General features: G+C 41.6%; 1 protein-coding gene across 1 annotated transcript in view; it reads left to right on the top strand.

Annotated features, from left to right (window-relative positions):
- CMYA5 (cardiomyopathy associated 5) overlaps positions 1–15,593 on the top strand; it is a 45,755-nt gene extending 30,162 nt beyond the window's left edge. The window contains exons 8-14 of the mRNA XM_014309569.2: positions 578–724; positions 4,116–4,265; positions 6,888–6,909; positions 12,178–12,311; positions 13,060–13,159; positions 14,114–14,290; positions 15,143–15,593. Coding sequence (XP_014165044.2) covers positions 578–724; positions 4,116–4,265; positions 6,888–6,909; positions 12,178–12,311; positions 13,060–13,159; positions 14,114–14,290; positions 15,143–15,395 — 983 coding nt within the window. The 3' untranslated portion in view covers positions 15,396–15,593. The remainder of the gene's footprint in view (positions 1–577; positions 725–4,115; positions 4,266–6,887; positions 6,910–12,177; positions 12,312–13,059; positions 13,160–14,113; positions 14,291–15,142) is intronic.
- Positions 15,594–16,207: the final 614 nt, after the last annotated feature.

Raw genomic sequence — 16,207 nt, 5'->3', positions numbered from 1 at the left:
ATTATGTTTTTGGGACTCTGCATGTGCTTCAGAAATATGTCCTCACTGAAAAAGCATTAGGAAGTATTTCCATGTGTAGACAGAGATTTTTTTTCAAAATATTTCAAATGTTAAAAATTGAAATTTAATAAAGGGGATTGAAATGTTCATTTGTTAAAAAGCTCAAAGCAGACAGGCTCTGCACAAATCTATGTATGCATACACATCTAGGCTAAAGAATGTTAAGGGCTTCTTGTAATACATAATTTATACCTAACTGCTATATAGTTCAAGATGAGGAATTGTTGGTATACAGTGGCGACACCAGGGCTGGCAACTGCTGCTTGCATGTCCCAAACTTGCAGTCCAGTAGGACTGAGGGCAATGATCTCCACTTGCCGTGGATGGCATCTGTACTCTCAACTCAAGGGCATGTCAAAAGCTTTCTGTCAGTCAGAGTGAAATATGGAGATCTCAGCTAGTAATAATTTCTGGATCTTTTCCAATTGACTGTTTTTAATGTGTTATTTGAGAGGCTTAGTTGTAAGCCCTACCAGTGCAACAGTGTGAGGTCCTGTGCATGTGTGTGTTCTCCTAGCTTTAGTGGAAGAGTACAGAGTGACAGTGAAAGAGAGCCACTGCATTCTGGAGGACCTGGAGCCAGATCGCTGCTACAGTGTGTGGGTCATGGCTGTGAATGGCACAGGCTGCAGTCTACCCAGTGAAAAAGCCGTTTTTAAAACAGGTATGTACATTTTTTGTCATTTGATTATTACAAGTTTCAGGTCTTTAGAATTCAGTCCACAGTGTTACTGACACAGAAGAAACTGCTTAATTTTGCCCATCTGGCAGATAGCAGGCAGTTCATGGTCATTCCCCTGTTTCCTCAGAGATAGTGACATAATCGCTCCTGAGAGGAAACTTGAAGGCATTCAAATTTGAAGATGTTTTCAGTGTTGGGCCACATGGCTGCAGCATCAGGGTGGCACATTATGTATTTATCTTCTGAGTGCGTAGCACTGCTCCGTGGAAGCTTTGGGAAAGCCACCTGGCTGCTACCTGCTGCTGCTCCCTCTCCTGCCCACAGTGGAGGAGATGGCTGCATGTTTTGCCTCTCTCCCATTCACCTGAATACATCCATGTTGCATTGATTTAAGGTATTAATTTTTCAAGGGAAGGACTGCTTTACTGACGTTACATGCTGTGTCTTGCTCAGTGGGACACAAATCTCAGGCATGCCTGAGAGGCTCTGCTGTTGTTTAAGTAGTATAAATTGAGATGAGTAACTAGATGAGTATTGCTTATGAGCTTCATTTGACTGATTAAGTTTTCTGAGCATTAATTTCTTTAATAATTTGTATTGACAAAACTATTGCTTCTTGAATTGCAAGCAAGGAGAAGCATCCTTGTGTTTGAGGTCCTCCTGTCAGACAATTTTTACAGTGCTGCAGGATAAAAACAATTACATTCCTGAAGTCACAAATACAGGCAAGGATTTCTAACAATTTCACAGCAAAAAATTCTATGTTCCACTCAGCTCCACACTGAGTTTCTTGTCAAAATTTCTTGGCAGCAGCCACAGCTTCAAGCCTTTTGCTTAACCTACTAGACTTCACATATGTTGATAATTCTCCCTGATACTTAATTTGTGATTTATATTTTAACAAAGGTTATTTTCCAGAGAATTCAAAGGGGAAATTCAAATTTTTGGCCTCAGCAATGCAACTGTGAACATAGCGGAGACTTTCTGCCAGATGCACAAATAATTATGAGTTATCACTAGCTAATAAATCATCATTTTAAAAGGAGGTTTCACCTTTCTAAAACCATTACTTTAAAGAAATCTCTTTGTCTTTTCGTGTCAAGCTCACCATACTTTTTCTCCTAAAAACTGAATCCTTCTAAGAAAAGTTAATTTACATGAGTCTTAATGGCTTCCTTCAGCCTGTTTCTTTAAGAAAACAAATAAACTGAGTAAAATGTGGGCTTATTAAACACCTTCCCTCTAAACTCAGTTGAACTCCCTCTGGAGTGCATGAGCCCCAGATGGACCTTTTGGGGACACTGCTGAGGACTGGCTGATGCAAAATTGCTGCATCTTTCCAACACCGAAGGCAGAAAGATGAGCACCAGAAATGGAAGCCAGTTCTTCAGTGGGAGTCCAGCTGCTTTGATAGAAAGATAAATTTCAATTCTTCAAGCAGCCCAATAAACTCAGAAGCAAGAATGTAGAGTTTATTTTTAGTATTCAGATTAAAAGTTCACATATACAAGAAAATAATTTGCTTATATATGCAGTTATAGGAATATACACCTTAATAGCTGAACAAAGCTGAGACTCTTCCAGTTGTCGGGAATGCTCACAAAATTTCTCTGTTGGCACTGCACCCATGGAAGTGTCAGTGTAGCCTGGAGAGATGTGGGGAATGCAGGTAGATGCTGCTGTAGCATCTCCCCAGAGACCCCCGACTCTTGCTCCTCCACCTCCCAGACTCACAGCTTGCCCTTCCCTCCCCTGAGGAACATTCTGTTTCCAAACAGAATTTTCTGTGAAGGGATGATGCTCAAGGCAAGAAGCAGCCCTCTATCCCCCTTTCACCTCCCTCACAACTGATCTCCTGGTGATCTCTCCTTGCAGTCCTAAAGACACAGAAGTGGACACATCTGCTGTTGCTCAAAACCTGCATGATTTTCACCCTGTTGGCTCTTTGCCTCTTATACAATCACTTGCATGAGTTCCAGAATATTACAATAAAATTAGATTTTGTATTCTAGCTGCAGTTAATTTGTTAAAAAATCTCAGAAGCACAGTAACAGCTTTTTCTGGTATGCTCACTTCAGCTACTCTTTAGACAGATATTTTCAAATTACAGTAAAAAAAGTTTAATGTCTTTTGACATGCTGTTTACACATACATACATGTAGGTATGTGTGTAAGCTGCTGACTGCAGATATTTGGGGATTCAGCTATTAATTTTTTGTTCTTTAGCAAGAATGCATTTAGAAACAGACAATAATCAAATTTACCAGAAAAGAATTAAAGAACTAAGGAAGCTACAAAGAGGTATTACCAGATGATGGTCTATCCCACAAATGCACTATTCTGCTAAATACATACATTAGCTCTTTCTGTAGTAAAGCATGAAGTAAATCTTAACCTGAACTGCTAACCTCCTGATTTTCACTAAACCAGGGAATTGTTAAATATTTGTGGGTGGGTTTTTTGTTTTTCTAGTAAAAATGAACCATTTTTCTTAAGAAACAGAATGCATCTGGAATGTTTCCTCTAGTTCTATTCTATTATCTTATCATAAAATCATCTAGTCCCTACTTTTGTCTTAGGCTTCCTACTTGGAACACCAAAAGAGAAATTAATTTTTATGACTTTTTTTTTTTAATTAGTAACCTTTCTTTTAGAATTGGCATTAGGACGTTTATGTGAGTTTCACAACAGGTGGAAAGGTGTTTGCTGTTGCTATTTCCCAGAATGATAAAAACAAGAGAATACAACTGATCCATTTTCAGCCTACAGTGTTGAATGTGCAGTTTCACACAATAGCTTTTGATTACTTGCAGCTAGTGCATTATTTTATATTCCGTTTTCTGTATTGCAGTTGGGCCTGTAGCTCTTAAACAGAATCTCTAAAAAGGAGAAATTACGGGACCGAATTTTAGCATTGCAAAAATAACGAAGACATAATTAAACAGAAAGTCAGCATCTCCCTGTCATTTTTGCAGCAGCACATTTGTTCCTGATGCAGTTCATGCAGGGACTGCTGAGGACAGGATTGAGGTGATGCAGGGAGCTGTAGGCAGCGCTGCCTCGGTGCTCTGCTCCTTGCAGACTGGCAGAAATGAGGAAACATTGCTTGAGGAAAGGCATAAAAATTTACCATTCTAAGGTAAATGTGACAAACGCGCAACTATTCACAATGACTTTCCCAGCATGTCTTTATTGTTTGTTTTCCCTGTAATGTAGCCCTCTGCCATTCAAAAACAAACAAGCAAAAGATCACTGCTGGATGGGCAAAGATCTATCGCGCCGGTTTTCACGGAGGTCACTGTTCCTTCCCTTCCAAAAGAGGCCCCTCGGGCACCCTCCTCACAGCACAGCTAACGTGTCCTTGTGTCCCCAGCTCCCGCTGTGCCCACCATCAGGGCCGAGGACTGCACCGTGTGCTGGGACACAGCCACTGTCCGCTGGCGCATGGGCCCGGCCTGGGAGCGCCGCTCGTTACGCAACAGATTATTCCGCCTGCAGCCACGCAAGGAGGAAATCTGCTTCTGTGTGTTGAGGAATTTAAGGGGCAGACACTAATCCGTGAGATTAGGCTGAGACATAAAAAATACTTCCTTTTCATTCTGCTTAACCGGACAATCCCTTTCATTTGGGGCCAAAACCGCGGAAATGCTGTGCTGTCTGCAATCAAGCAGAAGTTCCGGGGCTGTGCTGGGCGGGGAAGGCATGGCGGGCCCGCAGGCGGCGGCAAGGCAGAGCAGGCCAGCTCCACGGGAAGGCAAGTGACGGAGGAGCATGGCCGAGTTTGCTCTTGCCTTTGTGGAGAACAAGATGGAAGTCATCTCTGGGCGTAGCAAGGGTGTTATGGGTGTCTCAGTAATACTGGTGACCCATCTGTGCTGTCTAGACGTGCGTGCAGAGATCTCACAACACACAGATGAGCTCAGTGCTGCCGGGCTGTGCAGGCATGCCACAGGGCTCCAAAAGTAGCTTTGAAATTCAGAGTAGTGGCTGTTTATGCCAGACCCTCTCTGGTTTCCCCTATGCTAAGCCTGTGCTGCATAGAGGAGAGGACGAGGAGGGATATTGGCAGCCTCTGAGCCAGTTAACTGTGCACTGTGCTGAAATGCAGAGAAAATTCTTGCAGAATCATCAAATCGTAGAATAGCTTTGTTTGTAAGAGACCTTAAAGATCATCTAGTTCCAACCCCTCAGCTGTAGGCAGGGAACTACAGGGTGGTCTGCATGGTGGTCCCAAGGTCCTTAGGGCTTGGGAGTCTTTGTTTGCCTTATAAAAACAGTGACAATATTCTAGCAAAATGCAGCTGCACAGGTCTGAGAAGTTTTGTGAAGTGGAGGGGGGTGACTTGCCATACAGAACCCCGTGGAAGAGCCTCAGCCCAGCTGAGGTTGTCTTTTTCAGTTCCTGAGAAGCCTGATTAGGGTCTTCACCTATGGGCTAGTTCACGTGGACATCATGAAGATGGGGTAGAGAGGGACGAGCTCCTTGAAGAGGAGGAATGGGCTTCATGCCCGGCAGTCAAAATTAGTTAAGTGGACTGAAGTGTTCTTAGCTTTGTAGGAGAGAAGTACAACTGTGAAATTGTGAATGCCTTGCTCCTTACAAAAGTAGGCTGAAAAGTGAAATTAAAAATTTCTGTGTGGGTGGGAGACTTTTTATCATGCAGTACCAGTGCGCTGCATTACTGCAATCAAGGAGAGGTCTCACCCAGTTCTCCTGCTTCTCGGAGGGGCTTGCTGTGTTTCGTACCTATTTTGTGAGGCCATCAGGTCCCTGTCAACCTGCCAAAGTCGCTGTTGGTCAAAGATAATGGAGCTGAAACATATGTTGGCCCTGACGTTTCTGTGCTGTTATCTGAAACTGACTTTTTCCCTCTAAACCAGAAGCTTTGCTGATTTCTGTAATCCATGAGCAAGGTGTTGGTAACATAAGTGTTTTCTTGTGTGGTGATAAATGTGGCAAAAAAGCTTCCAGGACAGACCCCTTTGCTTTCTCAAGTGACCTTGTGTAAAATCGAACGTGTTTATAATTATATTGAGTCACATTTGACTTTTTGGCCTCCCTGTCAGCAGAAGCTGGCCTTTAACTGTGACAAGTGTGAAAACTTTCCACAGGACAAAAAAAATGAATTTTCTCAGAATTGCTATAGCTTAAAATTCTCTATTTGTAGAAGGGCTTTGACCTCTTTTTGTGTGTCAAAGACAATGTTTTACCACTTACTTTGCCTGAAAACAATTTCCCTCTTTTTTTTCCCTAAATCAACTCCTTGAGAATAACCTGGAAATCTTTTGTAGGGTCACAAGTTGTTATAGTGATGGAGAAGTTTTTTTAAAGATTTCTATTTAAGATTTTAGATAAAGTTGAGGAGGTGAAAAAGCATACTGCTAGATGAAGAATTGCCTGTATCACTCGTATCCAAGGCCCCCAGAGGTGCAATGCAGAATTAGAAATCAACTTGAATAGAAGTCAATCAACTTGACTAGAAGCCAATCAACTTGACTAGAAGCCAAGTACCTACATAAGGTAGAATAAAACCCTTGACTCTATGCGCACCCAGAATTTTGGTCTCAAATCTTGTAGATTCTTTTTTTTTCCCTTGAAAGCTTGGGGTTTGTTCTTTGCAGGTTTCCTGAGCAACATGCATCTTGGGGATCAGCTGAATGTAGAGCCCTCTCATAGACAGCCTGTGCCTTTTGTGCTTGCAGCAGCCCTGGAGCTAAGCAATTTCCCAGTCCCTGGGTGGGAGTTCAAACACATTTCTCAGCAACCCTAGAAGGTTCATTCAGTTACTGCTGCGGGCACAGTGTGAAAGCAGAGGTCAGGGAAGAACATTTAAGAAAAGTTCAGGAGAAGGCAGCATGGTCCCATCCCCATCAGGCTGCTTCCACAGATATCATTCTGGAAGCTCACCCAAGGGAAAGGATGCTGCCAAGGGAGCAAACAGGGAGAAAGGCCCTCATTGAACAGCTGGGGACTGGTCTAAATCAGCGACATGTAAACTTCAGCACGCCAGAGAATCACAGTGTGGTTGAGGCTGGACCTTTGGAGATCACCTAGAGTAACACCCCTGATCAAACAGAGCCCCCTAGAGCCAGTTGTCCAGGATGGTTTTGAGCAACTCTGAGAACATCCTTGGAGCAATCCCAGCTCCCCAGGGACAGAATATGAAGCATATCTGCAAATGAAACCTCACTAAAGTTTCCTTTCAAATGCTGTCAAAAAACAAAACAAACCAAACCAACCAAACAAAAAAAACCACAAAACCCCAGTTGTGGGAAATGGATTTGTAGAAGGCCTACACAGTATGCATCCATATGCAAACTTTGAGATAAGAAATACTGACTTAGAAATGCTGACTTAGAAATGCCTTAGGAATAGGACGGATACTGTTGAGAGAAATGGAGCTAGAAAAAAGTTTCAAAAGACAGCCTTGCAAATATGTAAGACTAAATACTTTGGAGAAATAGAACTATGAATGATGCATTGGGCTAGGACCCATAAGGGGTAGTTTTAGATGACTGGCTTTAAGGCACACAGCATGGTGTGGCAAAAAGCTGATAGGCCAAGAAAGGCTTCTAGTGTATTGGAATTAGGAAATAATCAGCTTCTTATTGTGATAGTGTGAATTATCTGTATTGTCTCGCCCTTCTCATGGGACTGACAATGGAATCAATGTTTTTAAAATGCCTCTCAGTTGCCCCATCTCTAAGTCAAGAAAAAGGTATTATCCAACACCCAACCAACCAAAACATACAAAAAACCAACCAACCAACCAACCATAAAAAATCCACCCAAATCTACATTTTCCCTTCTCCTTTCTGTATTCTTGCCAGCTTGCCAGCTGAGGGACATCATTTCATGTAAAATCACCTTAAATCTTCAGCAAAAATGAGTCCCTGCTGCAGTGGTTTTGAAGCTCTTTCCCAGGTTGAATCTTTTTCCAGAATCTTTGTGAGTGACTCTTTTAAATGTTTCTTTCAGTTTCAAGAGCTCTGCTATTTTCTTACTGTTCAGCCTCTTTGTGTTGAGAAGTCAATGGAGTTGTGGGTGGAAGATGGAAAGCTGTGAGAAATGTAGTCCAGGGATTAGGTATGTAGGCTGTTCAGATGGAAAGCCTGTGTCACATCATGAGAAATCTGTAAGACTCAGGGAGGCAGAAATAAGTGCAGTATGCAGTGAGCTCGTGAAAGTGGAATTTACTGGATATCATCCTCTCTGACAGTGCAAGACCAGCACTTCTAGGGAATGAAATTTTTGGGTTCCTGATGAAGCAAGTCTAATGCTGGAACAAAAGGAGCAATTCTCCCTCCTCTTTCATTGCCCACATGGTAGTCATGGTAGCTCAGGAAACAGGGAGTTGGAAATGCAGAACCTTCCTTCCCTCTAACTCTGCCAATTGCAGATAGCAGCAAGCAGGGGGTGTTTCGGTGACCTAATCCCGAAACAGCCTGAGCTGGGACAGAGGAGAGGAGAGGAAAGGAGGCATGTGGCACAGCTGGGAGCAAACTCAGAGCTATTTGCTCTTTATTTTTAGCTTCAAGAGCTTTTTTCCACTCATGGTGCACCCTTTTTGTACGCTTCCCATGTATCTTGAGAAGCTTGCATGCTTTCACCCTAACTTCATGTCAGTGGTAGCAGCACAGCTCTGGAGGTACTGTTTCAGTGGGATCTTGGGGGTGGAAATGACAATTATAGCACAGAGGGTGTTGTGAATCACTGCAAGGCATATCGTTTGCTGGGTTCAGGCAATATTAAAAAAATATCCCCTAGATGTTGTTTCCTTTAAATAAATGAGGATGCTGATGCGAGAAATTAGCATGAAAACACAGGATCAGATGTCCCTAAAACCAGAGAAATCACAGATTTAGCATAAAACTGCTACTGTAATATTCCTTGGCAAGTTAAAGGTGAAGGAACATGCAAGTCCTTTTTGTTCTGCTTTAAATAGCACATACCTGATATTTGAAGAGTGGAATTTTCAGTCTTACAGATTCATCTTACAATGAAAGGATTGAGAGGGGATACTTAAAATATTTAACTTTGAATGCTTCTTGACTTTCTATGCACTAATTTTTGTATCAACAATACCAAGAAATTGAGAGGACAGTGCAAGTAAAATAACATTTAATCTAAAGACCAGGATGCCTCACACTTTGATAACAACATTATTACATCTCAAATCGTCTCTGAAGTGGGCAGGTGTATATAAAGAAGAAACTATCTGACATTAGAAATGTTGTAGGTGGATTTCTTTTTCTTTCAAAATTACAGTTCACTACTTAAGGTGAGCTTGAGGAAGATCCATCTGCAGTGCTTGTTAAAAGAAATCAGAAATGAAACAGCCTTCCACCAACACAGTCAGGATGCATTTTCCCTCGCCTTCTCCTACACATAACCTGTATGCTGTAAGCTAAGCACTAATCATACCTTCTCCTCATGCTTGCTTTTGTGGAGTCAGTCTAAAGCATGATAAACTACTGTGATTGCTAGGGACCCCTCAGTATTCACTCTCCCCTTTTACCCTACCCTCTAGACAGGAGAGGCAACAGATACCAAGACCTATTTCTTCTTTGCATGCAGCTTCTTTTGCTCTTGGATCTGGCTCAGAATGTAGCAAATGAAATTCCTTCCTGTCAGCATATTCTGGTTCATTAGTTGGCAGCAGCAGGACTGTTTTTAAGCCTTAATCATAGCTAAAATTGATGGGCTCTTATTCTTAGGCAGCTTAAAGCTGGCTGAAATAGATTACCAAGCAGATAATGCTTTCAAAAATCTGATCACCGTTTTGCAGCCCAGACCTGCTTGAAGTCAAGATTTTTCTGTCTCACTATTATGACTGAAAAGCAGCATGCTATTGCCCTCTGATTTAAATATGCATCCAAATTCTGATTTGGAGAATTTTGTATTTGTAAGAGACCGAAGTCTGAACTTCGATCGCTGACCCTATTCTGCAAATGACTGGACCCAACATGTTTTCTAAATACCTATGAGACTACATAGGTCTGGGATCTGGGATCTACACTTCAGATTATGAATACCCCATGTCTACTCATTATACCACAATGTAACTATCTAATTGAATTTAGAAGTGATTTTGTGTTTTGTTATTTAATCATCTGATGAATAGTACATAGTGAAAAAGATCTCCTAATTTCTGTGGAAGGATACTGACTTACATGACATTTTCCAGAAGACAGAAGAAGGAGCCGTGTACAGGGCATCACTGTGCTTAAGGCATGCTGATCTACATAGTGCCACAGACAGCTTTCAAGGAATAGCTTAGCATATCCTCTTTTCATGTCATTTGTAACTCTTTGCTTAAAACTCCTCTCTGGTGGTCTGTGCTTCAGATTCACATCAAAGATGTCAGTGTGCTGCTTTTAAGGAACAGATTGGGTAAGTCTTGCCTAGGAAGCTTGGGCAAATTTCTTCAAAGCTTAGGTGCCTACTTCTTTTCCCCTGCCTCTGCTTCTATCCTGTTTTTCCTTTCTCTCCTTTCATATTTGCCTCCTTTATCATTTCCCATCTTGTAGTTTTCTGCGATTAATCTTTTTTTTTTCTCTTGTCCGCTATGCTCAAGTCTAAAGAGCTTGTGTTCTCATCAGTCAATTCATCAGGTTGCACCTCTTCCCTAAACCTTTCAGCCTGCTGTGCTGTCAGTGCCTTGCTGAAGTGGTCTTGGGGTCAGGGCCTTGGTGAGTCATGAGGGTGAAGCGAAACATGTGATTTCTGCCATTTCTCTGTACTACATCAGTTCCAGCATTAATGTAACACATTCCCTGAAAGCAGCATAGTCTTGTGCTGATCATGCAAGAGCCCCAGACTCTCTGAAATTCTTTTAAATTGAAGAAACAGATCACAGAAGCACCCAGCGCATTTTCTTGATGCTCTTAATCGCCCTTAATGACAACTGTCAGTGCAAAATACCTGTCACAGACTAATAAGAATGACACACCAGTCTTTTCTGAAGATGCCATCCTCCTAGAAAGAGATCTGTGTGGTGTAAGCAGGAATCTGGTGTATTAAGAGCTGTGAGGTTTTACCTTGATGTGATAAATGCAGCAGAAGCAGGCATGTGAAAAATCCTGATGGATGAGCGCTGATTATTCGTCAGTTTGTACTGCTCTCTGGTGGGATATGTGTGTAAAAACAGTAACCCCTAATGAATAGAACGATCCGATCTGACTGCTGACTTGCTTGCCTTACCTTCTCTGGGGTCACAGCAATTTGTGCTGCAAAAAGTAATTTATTTAGTCTAGCTTTTCACAGGGGCATTGCTTGCCATTGTGGAGAGAGACCATCATGGGCTCCACTCTCAAACCTAAGGTAGAAGGGAAAGTGTCTTGCTCACTCTCCAAAGGCAGGTCTCCCATTCTGGAATTTAAATACTTGCCTTGTAGATTCCTAAAAGCATTTCTCTGAGGAAATTACCTACTTTATACAGATAAACAGTCTTTGCCTGCAGGCATACAATGCAGAGCATGTATTTTGTCTGGCTTTGCTTTTATCATAAGAGGCAGAAAATGAGAAAAATCAAGATCCAGTGCAAGAGAATTTGTTAAGCCGATCTTTCATACCGCTGTCAATGTTGAAAATAAAATCGCATCTTTCTAGCCATCCAAAATGCTTTCACTGGTACTTAAAAGCACCTGTGAAGCAGATTGAGTGGGTGCTGATTCCTGCTTTCTTGCAGTGTGTGAAGACACCAGGGGTAGAGTGTGTGAGGGCTGGAGTTTTTGAGGCACTGCACTGAGGAGCATAGTCTAAGCAGGGAACTGTGTGAAGACAGCTCCTCTGCTCTGCCTCCTGCAAAACTGCCCTGTTACAGTGCATGGTACCACAACAAAGACAGAGGCCAGGCTTGGCTGTTGAAGGATTTGTCAGTGAGGAGTTCCTAATAAGAAGTTAATCACCATTCTATGATATTATGATGAAGAGCATGATTTCTGTGCTGCCTCAGATAATGGTATCAATTCTTTTGGACTTGTAGCATGTGCCCAGATAGTAAAGCACAAGTGTATTCAGTGTCATGTAACTAATTAATTAAAAGTGGTTTTTTTCCTTCAGAAATTTGCTCATTTTGTAAAGAAAAAACAGACTTTTTGCAGGAGGCAGATGAGGATTTGACTCCGTGCTGCTTAAATCTTATGTGATGAATTATGCCACAAAACCAACCTGAAGTGATCATTACACCAAATGAATGCACTGGGTGATAAGTAAGATAAAGCGAAGACAATCCCTTAAGTGAAATGCTGAGTCTCCTACATAACCCAGTTGTTTGTGAAAACAGTGTTTGTCTTTCTCATTTGGAGTTTCTGTATGGTGTTTGTTATTTCAGTAGTAAACAATACAGTTAGGGAGCTTAACTGTTGGCATAAAACAGTCTTCCCTAGTTTGGATATCTGCATACATTTTAATGTATCTTCAACATTTGCAGGTCTTTCACTGGTATAAAGAAACCCGAATTGAAAGTATCCCTGGAGCCCAATGTGAACTATTTCTTCTACCTGAGGGCTGTCAACCCATTTGGGACAAGTGAACAAAGTGAAGCAGCTCTCATCTCAACTAAAGGTAGATCATAATTTCAAAACAATGGGGTGGAAAGTGCAAAGTAGCCAAACATTTTTCTTTGGAAATTATACCTGAAGTTCCCAATATGGTTGTGACCGAGTTACTGAAATTTTTATCTTGTTAGCTCGAATTTGTATCCCTTTTTTTTTCTGCTTAAAGTTAGCATAATCAGGACTTCAAGTTTGTGTATTTATGTCCTGTGTAAAACTAGTGTGACCTCAAGGAAAAATGTTGAATTCTGTCAAAGAGATGAAGTGATTAAGTATTCTTCAGGGATCTCAGTTTCCTTGAATCTGACAGAGCACAATCAGATGAAAGTTGTCATGACTCTAAAGAAAACCTCTCACAATTAAAACCTAATGGAGTTTGAGTGATGAGGAAGTGTGCAAAGCAGTTTTAAAATGATAAGATTTCCAGATAAATAGTGCTATGTATGGTTCTTCCAAATCAGCCTGAAAATTCAAATTTGCTATTTTGAAAAAAGCAATTGATTGAAAATTATTCAAACTTCTTACATACTCTAAAAGACCTCTTTATCACCTATATGCATTTCTGAATATTAGACTGCTCTCTCAGTTTGGAAGACTCCTTGCATTTGCATCCAATTTTCTGTCACTCCTACCTGCCAGCAGATACAACCCTGTCCAGCAAAGATGGCCGTAATTGTTGCTTAACATGTAATGATTCATCTCATGTTAATGTAGCCAACCTCTCAGATCTGGTGTTTCTTTGTCATGAATTGTACCAGGAACTCGATTTCACCTGCTAAGTGACACAGCGCATCCTGCATTGCAAATCTCTTCTAATGCAACAGTGATCCACCTTCCTGAAAAAACCAAACTCACTGGGTGAGTAGCAGTATGATAAGCAAAACCATCCTGTGGAGTTCAGGATGGATCCCTCACTTTAATTTTTTTTGCCAATAAGCATCTTTCACACAACAATGATTTTGTAGAACTGAATCATTTTGGTCATGCAGCCTCTGGACTTCATGCAATTGAACCTCCCTTTCAAACACTGCAAAGTCTGAGTGCTAAGTCAGTGGTGGGATTGATGTACGCGGAAGAGTTTGGTGTCACACTAAGGAATGGCCAGGAGGTCAAAGGTAGTGGCACCTCCTTGGACTGCTTGATTTGTTTCAGCCCATGGTCACCGCTTCATCCATCAGAGTCTCAAAGCAATTTTTTGCTGTGCTGAGAACATCAGCTTTGTGGGCTTAGTTTTTAATACATTGTGGATAGAAGTAATCCATCTTCCATAGTTTGCTTCTCTGCTGAGGGTATTATTGGTAGTGTTTTCCAAAGTATTTGTGGCTTTGGAGAACTAGGAAGTGCTCCTGGGATATGTTAACATGAATGTACCAGGCTAGCTCTATCCATTGAGAACATTGCAGAGGGGTGGACATATTGATATCAGTCCTAGGACAAGCATAGGTCCCCTTGTATAATTGTGCTGCACTGATATGGCTTCTTAAAAGGTGATGAGGATTTACTGGTTTAAGCACTTTTTGTTGCTGTTACCACTGAATGTACACAAGATGTTTGTAATTATGTCTGTATGAAACACCAGACTTTCTAGTTTGAACAAGACTTCTAAATTTGAGGTCTTTTAGATAAGTCCGTCTCAGTGCAAAGATGAAAAGACTCTCAGTTAAATCTTTCATAAAACTCTGCGGTTAGAACAACAGAGTGGAATTCTTTAGTAATTTTATGTGATGCTTCATGATTTGACTGAAAGAAATATCACAATATGGTTTGTCTACCACCACACTTTCTTTACTGTATTGCCTCTTCCACAAGCAGGTTTCCTTCAGTCCTGGGTGAACTGCTGCCTGCTCAAGGATGTCATTACTGGGAAATTGTTGTCTCTGCCTGCAGAAGCTACAGGATTGGGATTTGCTATGAGGCAATAACACAGAGCAGTGTTCTGGGGTTGAGTGATACCTCCTGGTGCATGAGGTGCTGTCCTACACAAACCAGGTAAAGAGGATTCAGTCTGGTGGCTTGGGAAGTTAACTTGTCTTTCATGAAAATAAAGCTGGCCAGACACAAGAATCATGAAAGCAGAAAGGATTCTTCAGCTTCCTTTATGTAAATTTGAATAATAAGAAAAGACTCTCTCCATAAGTTCTTTAGACCTCCTCTTAGTTTAAAAAGTATAAAGCACCTTAAAAAATAAAATTAAACTCAAAAGAGATTATTTTAGCGCCCTTTATCCAGACAGTGAATAAAACTTAAAGAACTAGTTTGTTGCTGGTCATATCCTGATTTGCTTCATTAAACCCCAGCAAGGGTATTTATTTCAATAAATGCAGCCTTTTTAGAACCTACTTCCATTTGTAGGAGGTGTCAAGACTTGATAGAGAATGTTTTCTCCTGCCTTGTCCTTCACAGTGATAGACCTCCTCTGCCACTGTGGCAGGACTGCAGGGTGCTGGGGTAGTCTGGGGTAGTGTGCCAGTGCCAGGCTGCTTGGAGGTTTGTAAGGCACCACCCTGCTACTTTGTAAAGGTGCTCTTGATCTGAACAAGTGTGCTTTTTTCAGTGTGAAATCATACAGATGTACGAAGATTACTAGCTAAATGAAACATCTAAGAGGCTTTTTTTTTTCTACTAGTCCAAAGATGCCAAGTGAAAAGGCTTGTCAGGATGCCAGGCAGGGCTTGAAGTGATGCCACATTTGCTTTGCCTACGTACTGAGCAAAATGCTGCAGCCACGTGATAGGCTGCTGTATGCAGCCACCTGTTAATAGATTGGAATTGAGCTCCAGGTTATTTCTGGTAAATTGCTATGGGGAGGCTCATTGTATTCTGGTTTCCATTTTCCCGCAGCTTTCTTTACAGATTTCTTCACACTGGTGTGATGAGTGATGTCCATGTGACGGAGCACCTGGCCAGGATTGGCATCCTGTTGGATTATAGTAGTGGAAGGCTGTTGTTCTTCAATGCAGAGAGAGGACTGGTGCTGTTTGCCATCAGGCACAAATTCACTGATGCTGCTCACCCAGCCTTTGCCCTGGAGAAGGCAGGAGTGCTTACCCTGTGCACGGGAATGGAGCTACCGGAGTTTGTGAAGCAGAGCTAATCTCCTGTTTCACAGTTTCCAGAAAACTGGCAAATACAGTATCAGGGGATAGAGAGAGGAAGAGGTATGCCAGGAATGGATAGGTAGTCTTCACTGATGAATGCTATGTGCACAGCTCTCCTTCACATCGTCAGCAATTGTAGTTTCTGCTCAGACAGATAATCACCCTGAGCCTGGAAGAAAATCAACTCCTTCAGATGGAGCATGCACTTAGTAATACACAGAGCAGTACTTCTAAGGGGATAAAGAAGTTTTGTTAGATATGATAGTGCTAGCTGTCTTTTTAAAGTTAATTATGAACTCATGTATGAAATAAATGCATTTCTCACTGCAATACATGAAAGTCATTGTTTTATCATTTACCAGGACAGCCAGAGCCTGAATCCAAGATGATGTGCATGGAAAATGTATAAAAATTTCAACAACTGAAACATGCTACAGATTGATATATCCTGTGCCATTGTTTGCCAAATCTTTAATGTGCAAATTAAGCAAAGTTGATCATGTAGAGATCCTCACGTTTGCAAAATGGGAGGGGAGTCCCAAGCTAGGTCTTTGTATCAGCCATGCCCAGTCTGAGTATGCTACACCTACCTACCCTGCTCACAGCAGGCTAGCAGCTACCTGACTGTGTCAGTAAATGCTATACTTGTGAGTAGCTACTCACAAAACACAGGTATAAGGAAGCTTGACGATAGTGGTAAAATTCTTCCCTTGTGTTTTTCATCCTCGGTGTGTCAGGTCAGTGGTTTTGATAGTGAAAGGAAGATAGCTATGCAGGACCCTGTGGATCACCACTTTTCTCTCACAGC

This window comes from Geospiza fortis, unplaced genomic scaffold (assembly GCF_000277835.1).
Source record: "Geospiza fortis unplaced genomic scaffold, GeoFor_1.0 scaffold201, whole genome shotgun sequence".
In the NCBI taxonomy this organism is placed as follows: domain Eukaryota; kingdom Metazoa; phylum Chordata; class Aves; order Passeriformes; family Thraupidae; genus Geospiza; species Geospiza fortis.
This window is presented reverse-complemented; position numbering and strand designations above follow the sequence as displayed.